This window comes from Coniophora puteana, assembly GCF_000271625.1.
Source record: "Coniophora puteana RWD-64-598 SS2 unplaced genomic scaffold CONPUscaffold_19, whole genome shotgun sequence".
Classification (NCBI taxonomy): Eukaryota; Fungi; Basidiomycota; class Agaricomycetes; order Boletales; family Coniophoraceae; genus Coniophora; species Coniophora puteana.
In genome coordinates, this window is record NW_006913071.1 from 546,084 (window position 1) to 561,679 (window position 15,596).

The 15,596-nt window shown below is 54.6% G+C and overlaps 4 protein-coding genes across 4 annotated transcripts; 2 read left to right on the plus strand and 2 right to left on the minus strand.

Annotated features, from left to right (window-relative positions):
- Window positions 1–3,994: 3,994 nt before the first annotated feature.
- Window positions 3,995–4,441, plus strand: CONPUDRAFT_67260 (uncharacterized protein; the record flags this gene model as incomplete). Its single annotated transcript, XM_007776933.1, has 2 exons — window positions 3,995–4,195; window positions 4,274–4,441. Coding segments are annotated over 2 exons (369 nt in total), but the record flags the coding sequence as incomplete, so codon positions are not given.
- A 3,339-nt stretch (window positions 4,442–7,780) lies between these two features.
- CONPUDRAFT_132911 (Nucleotidyltransferase) lies at window positions 7,781–10,183 on the minus strand. Its single transcript, XM_007777081.1, has 9 exons — window positions 10,099–10,183; window positions 9,921–10,042; window positions 9,802–9,864; window positions 9,636–9,706; window positions 9,406–9,568; window positions 9,271–9,326; window positions 8,756–9,199; window positions 8,536–8,675; window positions 7,781–8,481 (listed from the first exon to the last, which is right to left on the minus strand). Exons 2-9 carry the CDS (start codon window positions 10,038–10,040, stop codon window positions 7,958–7,960), a joined length of 1,581 nt encoding a protein of 526 aa, XP_007775271.1. The 5' UTR covers window positions 10,041–10,042; window positions 10,099–10,183; the 3' UTR covers window positions 7,781–7,957.
- A 277-nt stretch (window positions 10,184–10,460) lies between these two features.
- On the plus strand, window positions 10,461–13,031 carry CONPUDRAFT_113250 (SNF5-domain-containing protein). Its single transcript, XM_007777082.1, has 4 exons — window positions 10,461–11,244; window positions 11,337–11,709; window positions 11,843–12,441; window positions 12,531–13,031. Exons 1-4 carry the CDS (start codon window positions 10,514–10,516, stop codon window positions 12,583–12,585), a joined length of 1,758 nt encoding a protein of 585 aa, XP_007775272.1. The 5' UTR covers window positions 10,461–10,513; the 3' UTR covers window positions 12,586–13,031.
- Window positions 13,032–13,091: 60 nt separating this feature from the next.
- CONPUDRAFT_170023 (uncharacterized protein) lies at window positions 13,092–14,134 on the minus strand (the record flags this gene model as incomplete). Its single annotated transcript, XM_007777083.1, has 3 exons — window positions 13,092–13,851; window positions 13,943–14,055; window positions 14,107–14,134. The coding sequence occupies 3 exons, from the start codon at window positions 14,132–14,134 to the stop codon at window positions 13,294–13,296; spliced, it is 699 nt and encodes a 232-aa protein (XP_007775273.1). The 3' UTR covers window positions 13,092–13,293.
- Between the last annotated feature and the right edge of the window lie 1,462 nt (window positions 14,135–15,596).

Genomic DNA, 15,596 nt, shown 5'->3' on the forward strand with positions numbered 1-15,596 from the left:
CATATCCAAGGGGCTGCTTCATGTAGATGACCTCGGTGTCGGATAGCTCACCATTGAGATATGCCCCCTTGATGTCGACCTGGTGCAGCTCGAGGTTGTGACGTGCGGCCAACGCAAGCACAGTGCGGATCGAGGAGAGTGTAGCGACGGGGGCGAAAGTGTCAAAATAGTCGACGCCCGGCACCTGCGAGAACCCCTGAGCGACCAATCGAGCTTTGTAGCGAACGACGTTTCCGGCAGCGTCCTTCTTGGCGCGGAAAACCCACTTTGAGCCCACTATGTTGGCGTCGAGGGGGGCATCTACCAGATCCCAAGTCCCAGCCGCTGTGAGCGTGGCAAGCTCCTCGAGGATTCCCCGTTCCCACTCGGGCCAGTCAGGGCGGCGCCTGGCATCTGCAAGCGAGGTGGGCTCTAGGGCCTCGGAGTCTGCTATGGCCTCCTGGATAGCGAACACGCAGTCCATATCGCCGAGCTGCCATGCCTCCTCAAAAGCGAGCATTGTGCTCACTTCTTGCTCCCCCTCAAGGTCAGAGGGGTCGTCATCTTGCTGAGTAGGGAGCTGGACGCCTCGCGCAATCCTGGGGTCACGCAAACGATGGGAGCTTGTACCAACGCCGTTCAGGATATCGCGCACGCGGGTGCTTGGGAGCCGTACGCGCTGCGATCGGCCCTCAGCGAGTGGCTCGGGAGCGACTGTGGGAGGCACGGCGGGCACGTTGGACGCGTCGGAGGCAGTGTCAGGCGTGGCGTTGACGTCGGCAGCAGTGCATGGTGGTGTGGCGCCTTTGTCGGGGGCAATGATGTCCGGAGTGGCGTCAGGCGCGCGCATCGTGGCGTCGGGAGGGATAGTCGAGCCAGGCTCATCCTCCCCCTCTCGACTATCCGTCGGCGCGTAGTCGAAGTATACATTGCGCTCGACAGAGACACTACGTGTCGTAGGCCAGTAAACACGGTGACCGTTCATGCTCCGAGAGTCGAACCCAACCCATCGCCCGCACGCAACACGATCGCCAAGCTTGGCTGCGGCCTCGCGGCGAACCCACACCTTGCATCCCCACTCGCGGAGAGTGCTAAGGTCTGGTGTTGACCCAAATGCAGCCTCGAAAGGGGTGCGACCACCAAGCGCCCTTGTCGGCGTGCGATTTTTCAGCCAAACCGCGTGATGCACGGCCTCGCCCCAAAGCGATCGAGGGAGGCCGCTCGCATGCAACATTGCCCGCACCTTCTCGAGGAGCATGCGGTTCAGGCACTCGGCGACACCATTATGTTGGGGGGTATCATGGACAGTGAGCTCCTGACGAGTGCCTGCATCAGCAAGGTGCTGGATGAAATCGCGGCTGAGGTATTCCCCTCCTCGGTTGGTGTGAAGTGTGCGGATGGCAGTTTTGTGCTGCGTGGAGTACATGCGTTCGAACTTCTTGTAGGCATTGAAGGTCTCGCTCTTCGCCTTGAGGAGGTACAGATGAGTGAGGCGGGATGCATCGTCTGTAAAGGACACGTAGTACTGCTTTCCTCCGAGAGACGTCGTGGGCGCACGGCCCCAAACATCCGAGTAGACCTTGTCGCCGAAGTTCGGAGCACGCTCGCCTAAGCGCTCCTTCGCGATTGGGCGGCGCGTTGCCTTCCCGTAGACGCACGACTCGCAGAACAAAGGTTCGTCCGGGTCATCGTTGATGCGGAGGCCACTGACTAGGCCATCCGTGGCGAGCTTGCGAGTGACGGATGGGGATATGTGGCCCATTCTCCTGTGCAACTCCATGACAGAGATCCCATCGTCGGTTGCAGACACTGCCCCATTGCCCTCGCTTGTGTGAACAACACGGTAAAGCCCCTTTGACGTCTGCGGGATGCGTCCCAGGACACTGCCATCTGGAGCGTTTAGCGTGCAAGAGCCGTCACTGAACATCGCCGAGTAGCCTTGGCGGTCGAGTCGACCGATGGACACCAAGGTGTAGCCGACTTCCGGAGAATAGAGAACCTCGTTTAGGCGAAGTTTCGAAACGTCCATCCCATTGGGCACGTCGATGACAAGATCACCCTGGCCGACAGCGTGAAATGGTTGCTTGTTCGCGGCAACAAACGGCCTCGGAGGGATGTTCACAAAGTTCTCGAAGGCATCTTGGTAAGGCGAGATGTGGCGGGTAGCGCCTGAGTCGTACAACTCAGCCTGAGGGGCACGCGTGGGTTGCAGATCGCAATCTTCAACCGACTCTAGCGCAGCTGCAGCTGCTTCATCGTCTGCGGAGGGGTCCTCAGCCCAGTCCGCCACGACACTGGCAACGTCGTCATCATCGGAGACGTCGCTCTCGTCATCGGAAGAATCAGAGACGCTCATCAGATCGGGTATATCATCGTCGTCTACATCGTCCGTGAAGTCGGTAACAGAGGAGAGGGTATCATTGTCGGAGACTTCAGAGAACGTATAGACGAGGCAGTGGCACTTACTATAGATGCGACGTGTCTGCAATTCAGGGGCTGAGTTCCCTTATCCGGCGGTGATCTTCTCTCGGGCTGAGGCCAAATTCAAACTCAGTTGGCTCCCTGCCAGGGAGTTGACGAAATCTCCCAGTCTCCCAGATGCGAAGGCCCCCATGGCCTGTTGCCTCTTTAGGCATGCGTCTTGGGAGACTGGTCACGAGTCTAGTTCAGGTGGTCCAGGATAGGGGCCACCCATTCCGGTTACTTAATTCCTGTTACCGCTAGAGGTAACTGGGTTAGAGGGGCTTGCTAATGGCACAACAGATGGCTGGTCAATTGAAAAATTGAATGAGGTCATGTGACCTAACATGGACAGCCTCTGGTCTTGTTTTGTGAGACATTTCCAAGACATTTCTCTTGTTATGGCGTCTTCGCACTCGCACTGAACAACTACTGAACGTCATCTACGGCATAGTGTACAATCTCATTTTCCTATCTACTGTCCTCAACCACCATGTTAATTTTTGTTAACGGGACTGCAGCCTCTGCAGCTGACTCGGACCCATCCCTCTTTCAAAGTGTCATATCAAGTAATCTTGCGACATACTTAAGATCGAGATAGTGCCTGTCAGCGCCATTTTGTGCGACAATGCTATTGATTTATCCGCAAACACCCTGTGTAGCAACACTGCCCCGTAAGTCATTTCGGATGTGGCGAGCCTTCACTTGCTTGCAGTTTCAACGGATGGCAATGCTTCAGAAGGTGACCTGCGCACCCAGATGATTTTTACACAACCCATTATTGTTCTTGAGTGAGTGTATCTTAGTGATGTTTTGTCATGTCAACTTTTGAATGTGCATGCAGGGGAGTCGGCGTTGATTGATTCAAATTTCACGCCCGTGTGTGGCATCTTCAGTTCTCAACAGCTGTCTAGGTTTTAATTCATAGGTATGTGTTGAAATTCGCAAGGTGTCGCGCCGGCCGACGACGGCTCGCAGGTCGGCCGTACTCGACGTCCCAGGTACGATGGAGCGATGCCAGCAACAAGATCATTGCGACGGCATCGACGTCGTGACGTCCAGGCCGACATCGGAGATGCCAGCATCGCGCATATACCCTTTCTTACACTGTCTCCTGACGTTTATTTGTTATTCATCCACACGTTCGTTCTAGTTTCCCTTCGACGCAGTTCGATAACCTTTGTTTGTCTGATATCATGTGTTTTATTCTTCTTATCTGCTACGTGTCTCTATGCCTGCCATACGATACCCGGACGAGACGAGTCCCACTTATACTGCGAGCTAGGATACCTGCACCTCAGCGTTCGCTCTCCCCGCGCGACGACTGAGGTGAGACACTTACATTTTCCGCACGCTAGACACTGTACTCATTGTCATTGTAGACTTACTGTTGGACCTTTGGTGTCTAGGTAATATACAGCGTTCGCTCTCCCCGCGCGACGACTGAGACTTACTGTTGGACCTTTGGTGTCTAGATCGCGCGCTGCTTCTCATACCTTCCTTAAGGTTATGAGCCCCGCCTCCAACGCTTATACCAACACCCTGCCAGTTTACTATGTTGTCTTCCTCCCAGCCAGTTACAACGGACACTCTGCCCTCAAATGTCCCCAAGCTCGACCCGCGTGGGGCGAATTGGGCGATATTCTCTATCCGCTTCCAGACCGGTGTCCAGGCCAAGTCAAAGCTATGGCCGCATTTTAGCGGTGCCGCTCAACGGCCCTATCCCGCTTCTGTAGCCGCCGCCCCTGCTTCTGCAGTCGCCGCTCCTGCCTCTGCAACAGCTGCTACCACCGCTACCACCACCGGAGCTGCTCCCACCGCGTCCCCAGCTCAGCCCCTCACGGCCGAACAGACTGCCGAACTGGAGAAGTGGGAGGAGAGAGAGTCTTTGGCCAAGAACCTTCTGCTGGGCCGCTTGCCCGACTCCACCGTACTCAAGGTCAGAAACCTCCCGACCACAGCTGCCATGTGGGCAAAGGTTGTCCAGGAGTACACGCAGAAGGGTACCTACGCGCAGACTGAGCTTCGCTCGGAGTTCCTTAACTCGAAGTGTCCCAACGGCGGCGACGTTTACGTCTGGCTCGACAGCCTCCGAACGAAGAAGGAGGAACTTGCATCGGTTGACGTTGAGATAAACGACGCCGACTACTGCTCGACCATCATCTCTTCGCTTCCAAGAGCTCTGGCAAGCTTCGCATCGGGCCAGCTCACCGCCGCACGCCTCTACAGCCCCACTGGTACCATCGACCCCGACATGCTCATCCAAGTGATCGGGGAAGAGTACGAGCATATCAAACCCGCGCCTGGGTCTGCCCGTGCCTCGAAATCTCGCGACGACAACGAGGCAATGGCATTCAGCTCTGGCAATGGTGGCTCCCGAGCGAACGTGCGAAAGGAGGGCCGTGCCTGCTGGACGTGCGGCGAGGTTGGGCACTTGCACAACGACTGTCCGAAGAAGAAGTCGAACGCCACCGGGAGTGGCGGGAGGAGCGCCGGCACTGCTAATGTTGTCGACGAGTCGGATTCTGACAGCAACACTGCATTCGCTGTACATCGCTTCCTACATGATCGTCTCCCCCGACATTGCTACATTATGAATATATTTGATCAATTCAACTTATCATTACTGTCCGATAATGCTTGTCAATTGCTTGGTGAGCTCTCCCCCACCTTTGTTGAGAGCCTGACACCTCAGCAAGCCAAGACTGTCTTCAAAGTCACAGCCTGGTTTGATGCTCGGTATCTAGGCAAATGAAAACTACGTCAGTTTCAGATCGAGGCCACTGTGAGTATTCTAGCTGGGAAGAATGTCATAGTTTGCGCAGGAACAGGTAGTATGGCAAAACACTTGCCATGATCCTGCCAATTCTCTTTGGCGATCCTTCAAAAATTGTGATCACTATCTCACCTCTGAAGCTCTTGCAAGCTAGTCATGTAAGTCTTTGTTTCATCTAATCAATTCTTATGCTAAAGGTTAATCAGCTGCAGGTCTCAGAGTTTCAAAGTTTCGGCATCCCCACCATTCGAATAAACCAAGATACCCCAGATGACAAGAACCTCTGGAAGGTATGTCTGCCACTTGTCTCTGCTAGATCGCTTGCTACTCTACACAGGATATTCAACTTGGAGTCTATCGCAACATCATACACCACCAAGCAGTTTTTTAGACACGAAGGAGCTGTGTGAGGTCAAATGTCTCGACAAAAGTAGGTGTAGTTTCCCTGGTCGACTTGCAGAACAGCTTCAAAAATGCAGCTGTCATTTCTTTCCCCATAATAGAAAGTATATGTGGCATTGAATCATCCTCAAGCCTAGACTTCAGCTTTCTCTTCCAGAGAGGAATATCTCCAAGCATGTTCCAGAGAAATTTGGGTGCCCCGCCGCCTAGAAATTGAGTATGATAAGGCATGAGATAGGCTGGCTGAGACTTTGCCTGTAGAATCATAATCAAGACATCTGTAGCTGACTTGCCCACCTTCAAGAACAGCTCCAGCCCAGTTTTGATGTAGGACTCCTCCAGAGAGCAACTAGAGCTGCGCTGAGAGATATGGAGATCAAGCGCTATCATTTCCGTGTCAACCAGAGCCATCAAAAGCTCCCTTAGTCTGATATCCTCAGAGAGCCATGCAGGGGGTGTTGTCCATTGCAGCAGCCAAAATATGGGCAGTGGAGGTGGTGGAGGCAGCTGGTAGTAGTTAGGATGAGGCCAGTGTGAGCGACTCCGAAGGCGCGAGCCCCAGAAACCAACAACACTCAAGTCCTCGAGGTGGTAGACGACGAAGCCCTGCACAGGATGACGCCAAGTGGGGTAGGGCGGGATGGAGAGAGGTTGACTGCTCGCCGATGTGGCAAGACTAGGTATAGAACTGTAGGAGGAATTCCCACAAGAACTCACTTAGAGTCTTGGGGCGTAGATTGCTCAGACTATATACAAGTACAGGATGTTTGGTCGAGCCAAACAGACTAGCTAATATGGTAATGACTGTGTGCGCACAGACCAAGCAGTGCGAGGTACTACTACTAATGGTAAACGAGTGACGTAGGTGTGATGTCATGTATGACATGTTAGTGACGCGTTCGTGACATCATGATGAAGTCATAAAGAATGTCCGGGAATGTTGTAGAATGATTATGTAATCCAGTAATGTAAAGTAACCAAACCGGGTCATGTGACCGGTTATGGAAGTAGTTGGTCACGTGACCTATTGCACCAAGAAGTGAAGCTGCGACTTCAGCGACGATGCGTGAAATGTAAGTAACTCGTAAGTGTCATGACTGGTCATGCTGTCGTGAATGCGATCGCGACAGCCAGGGTAGTATATCTTATGTTCACGCAGGAGGGAGAGGGTGCAAATCGTTATATTTCATGGGCATGGCGTGTACAGAGTGCGACGCGACGCAAGACTACAAGTGCTCGATCAGCTGCGGTAATGCCAGCTTATCTAACCAATCTCCGATGCTTCTCAATGCTTCTTTACTGCCAATATTCAAACTCAGTTGGCTCCCTGCCAGGGAGTTGACGGAATCTCCCAGTCTCCCAGATGCGAAGGCCCCCATGGCCTGTTGCCTCTTTAGGCACGCGTCTCGGGAGACTGGTCACGAGTCTACACCTGAACACAAAATAGAGATACAACTAGTTAGAGGCCCCCGATGCTCACAAAAATTGATATCTGTGTTCTAATAGATGTGAATAAGCCTCACAATGGATATGAGTGTAAAAAAACCAGATGAAGTTTATCAATTGCTGCGATGATTTCAAGTACTATGAATATGAGTTACATAACTTGCATCTCAGCTTGGAGAGATTTTCAGGGAGAAACTATATTATTCAAGTGTGTAGGATATATTATCTGGCTGTTTATAATATGCCTGTAAATTTTTGACTGATCCAAAGCTACTGTTAATGAATTATCAGCATGGATAATTTGTAGTACATTCTTCAATGACACACTGAGGATAGAACATGTTATACAGACACAATTTATTGTATAGGAGTAGACCCCTTAAGCACCCAGATGAGTGATTCATTATATCTATCAATGTTAAGGCCCATCATATTGTGCTTGAGGCCAAAACAGAAGAGAAATATGTCTGATACATCATATAATGTACACTATGCTTTTGCTCGACAAATTATCCATGCTGATAATTCATTAACAGTAGCTTTGGATCAGTCAAAAATTTACAGGCATATTATAAACAGCCAGATAATATATCCTACACACTTGAATAATATAGTTTCTCCCTGAAAATCTCTCCAAGCTGAGATGCAAGTTATGTAACTCATATTCATAGTACTTGAAATCATCGCAGCAATTGATGAACTACTCATCTATTTTGAGGCTTATTCACATCTATTAGAACACAGATATCAATTTTCGTGAGCATTGGGGGCCTCTAACTAGTTGTATCTCTATTTTGTGTTCAGGTGGTCCAGGATAGGGGCCACCCATTCCGGTTACTTAATGCGGCAACGAGTACAACATGAACGACACGGCGGCGTTGATACCGTAGCTACTCATAACGAATAAGACTCGTCATCAGAGTGTTTCCTAGGGCGTCCCGACAGGGTGCGTCTGGGAGGCTCTCCCTCGAGCCCTCCGTCGCTGACGACCTTTGACCGCCCACGCCCTCTCTCCGACGACTCCGGCAAGTCCTCTTCGACTTCCTTCGGTCGCCCTCGCCCTCGCTTCACAGCAGTCTCCGCCCCTGACTCTAGTTCCACCACCACCTCCTCCTTTGCCTTCTTTGACCTCCTTGGTCCCTTCTTCACCAACGCCGACGCCGACGCCGCCCTTGACGAAACCTTCGCAGTCGCACTCGAACCTGACCCTGACCCTGAACCCATTTTCGAGCTCGTGCGTTTCCTCGGATCCACGAGATACACAAAATTCCTCCGCTCAGGCTCGACCCAGTCCATCCCGAGCTCAGCCAGAATCTGGCGCTCGTCCTCGCTCGCGAGGAGGTGCCAGCGCCACGATCCCTCCGACTCTGCTTCGACGTCCTCCGTGCTCTCGCTGGCGCTCGCACCGGCATTGGTAGCTCCCGAGGAGGACACCGTAGATTCATAGTCGATTCCGGAGTCAGAGTTGGGACCCTCCTTTCCCCAGCGCCACAGCCCCATATCATTTAAATGCAGCTCGAGTCTCGATGCGCGCGCGCGCAGGTCGACGTTGAACTCCCTGTCGCCCGTGCACGCGACAAGTGCCGCGCCTTTAGCCCGCGCGGGGAAGAGTCTGTCCGTGCAAATGTTCAGAGATTAGATTAGACTCAACAGTCCGCGGGGAGATGTCGCAGCGAGAGAAAGCAAACGCACGTGATATCCATGCGCCTGTAGACGCTATCGTCCCTCCCGCCTTTGCCCCCCTCATCCTCGTTCTCGCCCTTGTCCTCGTCCTTGTGCTTGTACAGCGTCTCCTTCCCGCTCGCAGAATCGACGTGCGTCGTCGAGGGCGTAGGCACACGCGCGATGCCCTGCCACCGCCGTGCGCCCGAAGACATCGTCGCGACGAGCAGACCGCGGCGCGTCAGCTCTGTGAGGACGTCGTTCAGCTTGACCGTGCTCTTGCTCTTGCTTGTCTGGTGTGGACCGGGGTCAACTGAGTGGTCGGGTGGGGCGGGCTTTGGTTGGCGGTCTTTCCGCTTTGTTGGGGAGGAGGAGGGAGCTGAGTTTGAGGGCGGAGGAGGCGGAGGGATGTCGGTGATGCTGGGGTGGAAGAGGAGAATGTCGATGTCGGATGAGGCGGGTGCGCCGCGACGGCTGTGTGGAGGGGCAGACGGATCGTTTGCCAAGTGAGCATGAAACGTGTAGAAGGAAAATGCGAGACGCACTAGCTCCCGGCGACGACAACCTCGAACTCCCTCGGAATATGCCTGCGTACAAAGTCCTGCGTCCCAACGCAGCCTCGTTAGCCATGTGCTTGCCTGCCAGCTGAGCACGCGATCACAGGGAACACGCGGACTTACGACGACGGCCTCGCTCTCCGCACGTGGGACGGGCGAGGTGAGGTGGGAGACGTAGGGAAGGCACGCGCGCTGGGCGGGCTTGAGCATCGCGCTGTACTGGGGCTGGTGCATCTGCACGAGGGACGTGCAGCCGGCGTCGTATAACGATTTGGCCATGGTTGGGCTGATCAACACGTGTGTGAGAAGTGACGACAGTGAGAGATGATAGAAGGTGGTGGTTGGCCACGCACCCTACGCCAGGCACTTGCTGGAGCTCATTGATAATCAAGCGGGCAGCGGCTTTGCTTTGGGATGAGGGGGACTTGGGGCTCGGCTAGGGAGACGAGAAGTTGGGTTAGCTGCGAAGTGCACTAGCGCCAAGCGACATTGGGGACGCACAGAAACCGAGGTGGAAACGGCTTTGTGTTGGTTGAGGTAGTCGTCTACCCGTTTAACGATACCAGAGCCGACGCCTTTGAGCTAATGGCGCATCAATGAACAAGTGAGGACAAAAGCAGGGACAGCGAAAGACATACGCTACGAATTTGCTGTGCAGACTCGATGGGATAGTCGAGCGACTGGATAGCTCTGATGGCATTCTTAAATGCACGAACTTTGAACTCGTTGTGGGAGACGTTTTCGGTCTCAGCCTCCATGTCTGTTCAGCGGTCAGCGTCGTGATTCGGCATATCTGCTTCAACGTCGGATGCATACGGTCTGTGAGGAGGTCTACGATGTTTTCGTTGGGACATGGCTTGATTTGAGAGGGTTTGCGTGAGTAGTAGCGGGCGAGGGGGACACGGCAGCGACGAGCGGATGCGGCGAGCTGCAGCATCGAGGATGGGATTTACCTCCGAAAATGCCGCGCGTCATTTGTGCACCGTGTTTGGCTATAATTTCTATATTTGGACTATTATCACAGGAAATCGACGATGTTGGACGCGTTTTGTGCGAAAGGTAGCCGATATCGTGAGTGCAGAGACTTTACTTTTGCGTAGTTGCTCAAGATGGCGAACGGGGCCAAGGATCCGTTCCAGCATTATGTCGCGCCAAACACGGCTCCGTCTGCTCCAGGAAAGGGTATGTCATCATCAACCTCCGTCCTCATCTCTCATTCCGTCCAGTCTACATGCAGAACATACACACCTGGTCCACAAACACAAACACAAGCACCGCCCGTTCAACAAGACCCAGAAATCGCCCCTCCAAGGCCCAGCAACAGCAGCAGCAACAGCAACAACCAGCTCAGGCAGCCCAACCCCCTCAGACGCCCCAGGTTGTCCCACCCACCCCTGCACCGGTAGTCCAACCAGCCTACGTCCCCCAACAACACTACCAACCTCAAACCGCCGCCCCTCATGCCACCCCTGCACCACCCGCACCCAACCCTCCCATCCCGCCCATCCCAACAGTCCCACAGGCCCTGCACACCACCTACTCCTCCCGCCTCCGTACAGGAACAACCCTCCTCGTCCAGCCCATCCTCTCTCAGCGTGACTACGCCGCCGCCGCCGGGCTCGGCAGCACCTTCTCCGGCCGGCCCTCGCGGCGCGGCGGAGGCACCGTCAGCTACGTCGACCCGGGCTCGGGCGACGAGCTGCCCGACGCGGGCGCGCTCGACTCGGACGACAGCGACTTTGTCGCGAGCGGGGGGACGCGCTCTGCGCTGCGTAACGTCGGCATGCGGAGCGGGCGGCTCGGTATGAGCGTTTTTCATGGAGGCGGAAGCGGGTCGGCGACGCCCCAGCCGCAGGGGGCGGGCGGGAGGGGCGCGGAGCTGGATCAGAGCTATCTGGGTATGATACCGCCTGCGCGGTTTATCAAGTCGCGTCCGGCCGCGCCGACGATGCACGAGTACCCGTGAGTTGGTGCCCCTATCTCCCTCTGTTCTATCTAGCGATCCTCTGCTAACCGCCCTACCCCGCATTCTCCCTCTCACTCGATACCCCCAGATCCCCAGATACCATCGCCGCCGCGGCACCCACCAAGACCGCGCTCGTGCCCATCCGCGTCGAGTTCGAAACAGACACGCTGCGCGTGCGCGACTGCTTCGTGTGGAACCTGCACGAGACGCTGCTCAAGCCCGAGGCGTTCGCGCGCGTGTTCTGCGCCGACCTCGAGCTGCCGCAGACGTACGCGGAGACGGTCGCTGCGCAGATACGCGCGCAGCTCGAGGACGCGGGCGACGTGGCTGCGATTGAGATGGAGGATGACGATGCATTTCGGCCGCCGTTGCCTGTTGAATCTATGGAGAGAGGGGAGGGAGGGGAGGCGGATGTGGAGATGGTGTGGGGCGAGGTGATGGATTGCCGTGTTATCCTCAGTGTGAGTTGTCCCTCCTTGAGCCGTCCATCTCCCGTCCACCGAGACATCTTCACGCATCTCTCCGCGTTCTCTTCCACCCTTGACCGAACTCAAACACCAATCTCACATTCCCAAACCCGCCACCCACCCACAGCTCGACGTCCAAATATCAAACTACCACCTCCTCGACCACGTCGAATGGGACCTCCGCTCCCCGCTCACACCCGAATCCTTCTCCCAGTCGCTCTGCGCCGAACTCGGCCTCGGCGGCGAAGCCGTGCCCTTAATCGCACACGCCGTGCACGAGGAGCTCCTCCGCCACCGCCGCGACGTGCTCGACTGGGGCGTCCTCGGCGGCATACCCGATCGCGAGGCTGTGGCGGCGGCGGCGGCGGCGGCGGCGGCGCGGGAGCAGACGGAGGAGCTGGGCGCGCAGCCGGTGCTGCCCGCTGGTGCTGGTACGACGGTGAACGGGACGCCGCAGCCCGATGTCGCTGTCGCTGCGACCGCAGAACGGGAGAAGGAGCGCGAAAGAAAGGAGAGGGACAAGTCCGGTCTTGGCTTGCTCAAAGATAAAACGGGCCTCGGGTTAGGGCTGGGCTGGGGCCGTGCGCCGCGCGACGGGCGCGGGCCGAGGGCGCTGAGGAGCGTGTGGCGGGATTGGGCGGAGGCGGACGAGTTCAGGACACGGTTTGAGGTGCTTACGGCTGAGGAGGTCGAGAGGCGGGAGGTCGAGAGGGAGCGGGCGAGTCGGTGCGTGGTTTCTTTATCTGGATTTTTTTTTTCTCTCTCTGATGTCATGTGTGAATTAACGCTGACTGGTTGTGTTTTGTGTTGCGTAGACGGTTGCGGAGGGAGACGAGCAAGTTCCAGAGCACGCGGACGCGGCGGCGGTGAACGTGTTTTCATCGACATCGTACGCTTGCTCCCGCTCTTTGCTGTGCGGGCTGCCGCTCGGCAATTCGTCATACCGACATCGGGTGCGTGCAGGCTATTCTTAGGGCTGCGGTGCTCCTCTTCGAGGTCTAGGAATGCGGGATGGGCTAGCTGGTATATGTACACGTGCGCGCTAACGGAGAGGTGCCGGAAGCCTACTAATCATCTTACTATACTTCTTTCTTTCTTTCTTTCTTTGTTACATTGCACCGGATTTGCATCCGTCGGGTTGATCTCTCTGAACACACTCGCCGAATTACAGCATTTCGACGTCAATGGGTAGCTGACGATGTGTATCATGTATCATATCGTGAATGCTTTCGGCAGCTGTATTAGGTGTAGGGGGCCACCTGAGGCCGAAGCCGGTTCACGGTAACGTATGTGTAAGCGCGATCTCGAGATAGTCCATAGCGTTTTTTGGGACAGAGATGCCAAGTCATGCTGTGATAGCGAATATAAGATTCAAAGGTGATTTAAGGGGTAATCGTATAGGTAGGAAAGCCTTCTACGTATGTGTTCGCATGGTACCGGGGATTTAGATATGAGGAGAACGTAAAAAAGAGATATAGAAAGGGGCTGGGGTGAAGGCGAGTCGAGCGGCCGAAATCGTAACTTAAGGATAACGGTGACGGTGATAGAGTGTAGAAACGAAATTGAAGGAACAACAGGTTATCTGTGGCGGACGTGAAAACATGCAAGTTGTAAGTGAGATGTTGAGTTCACATCAAATGCGTGAGTATAGGTAACGGTAAACGTTTCTTGAAGCGCCGTGAACACTTCATCTCGCGTATGGTCGGCGAGATCGGTGGCAAGGAAAATATGGGTGTTAGGCAAGTCGTCGTAGTGGCTCAAGCAGTCGGCCAGACTCTCCAAGAGACGAAGGACGTTGGCGAATTCCGGAGGGCTGGCCCCGCGCTCCTGAATACCTGCAAACACGTAAGTGTTTGTTTTGAGCGCCCCCCGCGCCGTTTCTTGTTTTTCCTTGAGACGCCTGAGAGGGCGGATGAAGAAAGGGTAGATGTGGTCCATGAAGGAGTGGTCGTCCGCGATTAGCTCGGGGGCGTCGCGGAGAGTGTCAATAATCATTTGTCGTATGCGCCCGTGTCTAACGCCGAGCTGAAGTGCGATGGTGGGGAGGACGGAGGTTAGTGCCGCGTCAGGCTTTTTATCCGGGAAGAAGAACTGGCCAGCCAGACGGTCTTCGCGCTTTAACGTGTGCGCCGCGAACTGAGCCACTGTTCTCGAAAGGTCGTGGTCTCCGTCCAGCCAGATGATGTTACTACATATGCCCTTTGTTCTGATATCGGTAGTTCATTACCGCTGAGAGTACCGGCAGAAGTTCGGGATGGAGAATTTTAGTCGGTGCCGTTTTCTCGTAGGCTTCAAAGGATACAACGTCCATCAACCTCCTCCAATAGTCACTCCCATTGTCTGCAAAGAGTTTGTCAGTCAGCGTAACCATATCGTTAAACGTTTGATTACCCACCATGTCTGGTAAATGCCCTGCCATGAGGCGCTAACCAGGAGCTTGGATTGAGTGATCGTGGTAACGACCTACGTAACAGAGAAAAATGATGTTTCCGCGGAGAGGATGATGGCGATGATGGCGATTGAGTCTCATAAGTTGAAGCAGGGGAAGGCTGTGACGAAGACACTGGCTCAGGGGAAGGCAGCTGCACATTGGGTGGTAAGATAACGAGAGACAACGGTCTAAGTGATGTTTTAGAAGCGGGTTTAGAGAGCGTGATAGATCGAGACAGTGTTCGTCTGAGTGGCGGCGTGGATGACGTTAACTGGGAATCTGGCAGGGGATGAATGAGAGGTAGTGGAGGAAAGGATGGCGGTGACAATGTGGGCACAGGCAGTGGATCGGCGGGAGGCAGCAGCGGAGAGGGTGGCTCAGATACCAGTTCCAAGGCTTCTGGTGATAGATTTGCAGGTGGCGCCAATGGAGAGGATGGTGTAGATGGTATCGGTTGAGGCGCATCCCGCCGCGGCATGAGCAAAGATGAAAAGAAGGTCATGTTGAGCAGTGTAACGATTAGTTGGCACAGAACGCGATACCACGATGCTTTGTGATATGAAATGAGAACAAATGAAGGTGGCGATTGGTCGTCTGATGACGCATGAAGTCCAAGAGGTGTAAGCCTTACATGAGAGTCTGGGTTGTCGTCGGAAATAAAAATGTCACCGTTGGTACAGTCACTCAGGATTACTTTGATTTTCGGTAGAGAGAGTCCGGACCCACTGCCAAAGAACAAGTGAAAGTCAGGAAAGTCCTCACGGCAGAGACTGTCCATCAGGAGCTTGATAAACTTGGTGATGCTGGAAACCTTCTCGGCCTCTGCTAGTAAACAAACATCGACACCACTGAAAAGAAATACCGGCACTGTGGACTCTTCGGTGTCAGAGTTTGTTCTTTCCAGATGTTTTTCAAGCTTTTGATAGGGTTGATGAACAAGGAGTCAAACTGATCCTCGAAAGTTCTCTGGTGGTCGAGTATCCCAGGATCTCGTGTGAGAGCATGCGCAAGAGTGTCTCGTACACGACGTTTACCGGAGGTGCCTAGTTGATAAGCAATGGTCGGTAGCGTGTAGTTTAGTGAACGCGACTTAGGGTCTGCTGGTGAAAAGAAGAAGCGCCCAGCAAGTCGCCCCGAGCCTCCCAGCGTTTCAGCGAGCATATTGGCGACAGGCGTGCTCCTGGACTCTCCATGAAGCCAGACAACACTCCGACCCCGCCCGCTCAACTCCTTCATCGTAGCACGGAGCAGTTTCTGGCTCACACCATCCGATTCATGCCACTCAGCTTCGGGAGATTAATCTTTGTATGCATGAAAAGCGACATTCCGAGATAACTTCTCCATGGCGGCATCGCTAGAGCAAGAGTTGTCTGAGACATGCATCCATCAGCACATCCGTCGAATGATCGCGATCATGTATCTACTCACTAGACATGGTTCAACGCCGAAG

Bases quoted from the DNA above. Each gene is read 5' to 3' on its own strand.
- CONPUDRAFT_113250 (XM_007777082.1), top strand. From the start codon at position 10,514: ATGCAGAACATACACACCTGGTCCACAAACACAAACACAAGCACCGCC. The intron at 11,710-11,842 runs GTGAGTTGTCCC...ACCCACCCACAG, and splicing joins ATTGCCGTGTTATCCTCAGT to CTCGACGTCCAAATATCAAA. The intron at 12,442-12,530 runs GTGCGTGGTTTC...TGTGTTGCGTAG, and splicing joins GAGAGGGAGCGGGCGAGTCG to ACGGTTGCGGAGGGAGACGA.
- CONPUDRAFT_132911 (XM_007777081.1), bottom strand. From the start codon at position 10,040: ATGGAGGCTGAGACCGAAAACGTCTCCCACAACGAGTTCAAAGTTCGT. The intron at 9,865-9,920 runs GTATGTCTTTCG...ATGCGCCATTAG, and splicing joins CTGCACAGCAAATTCGTAGC to CTCAAAGGCGTCGGCTCTGG. The intron at 9,327-9,405 runs GTAAGTCCGCGT...GTTGGGACGCAG, and splicing joins CGGAGAGCGAGGCCGTCGTC to GACTTTGTACGCAGGCATAT.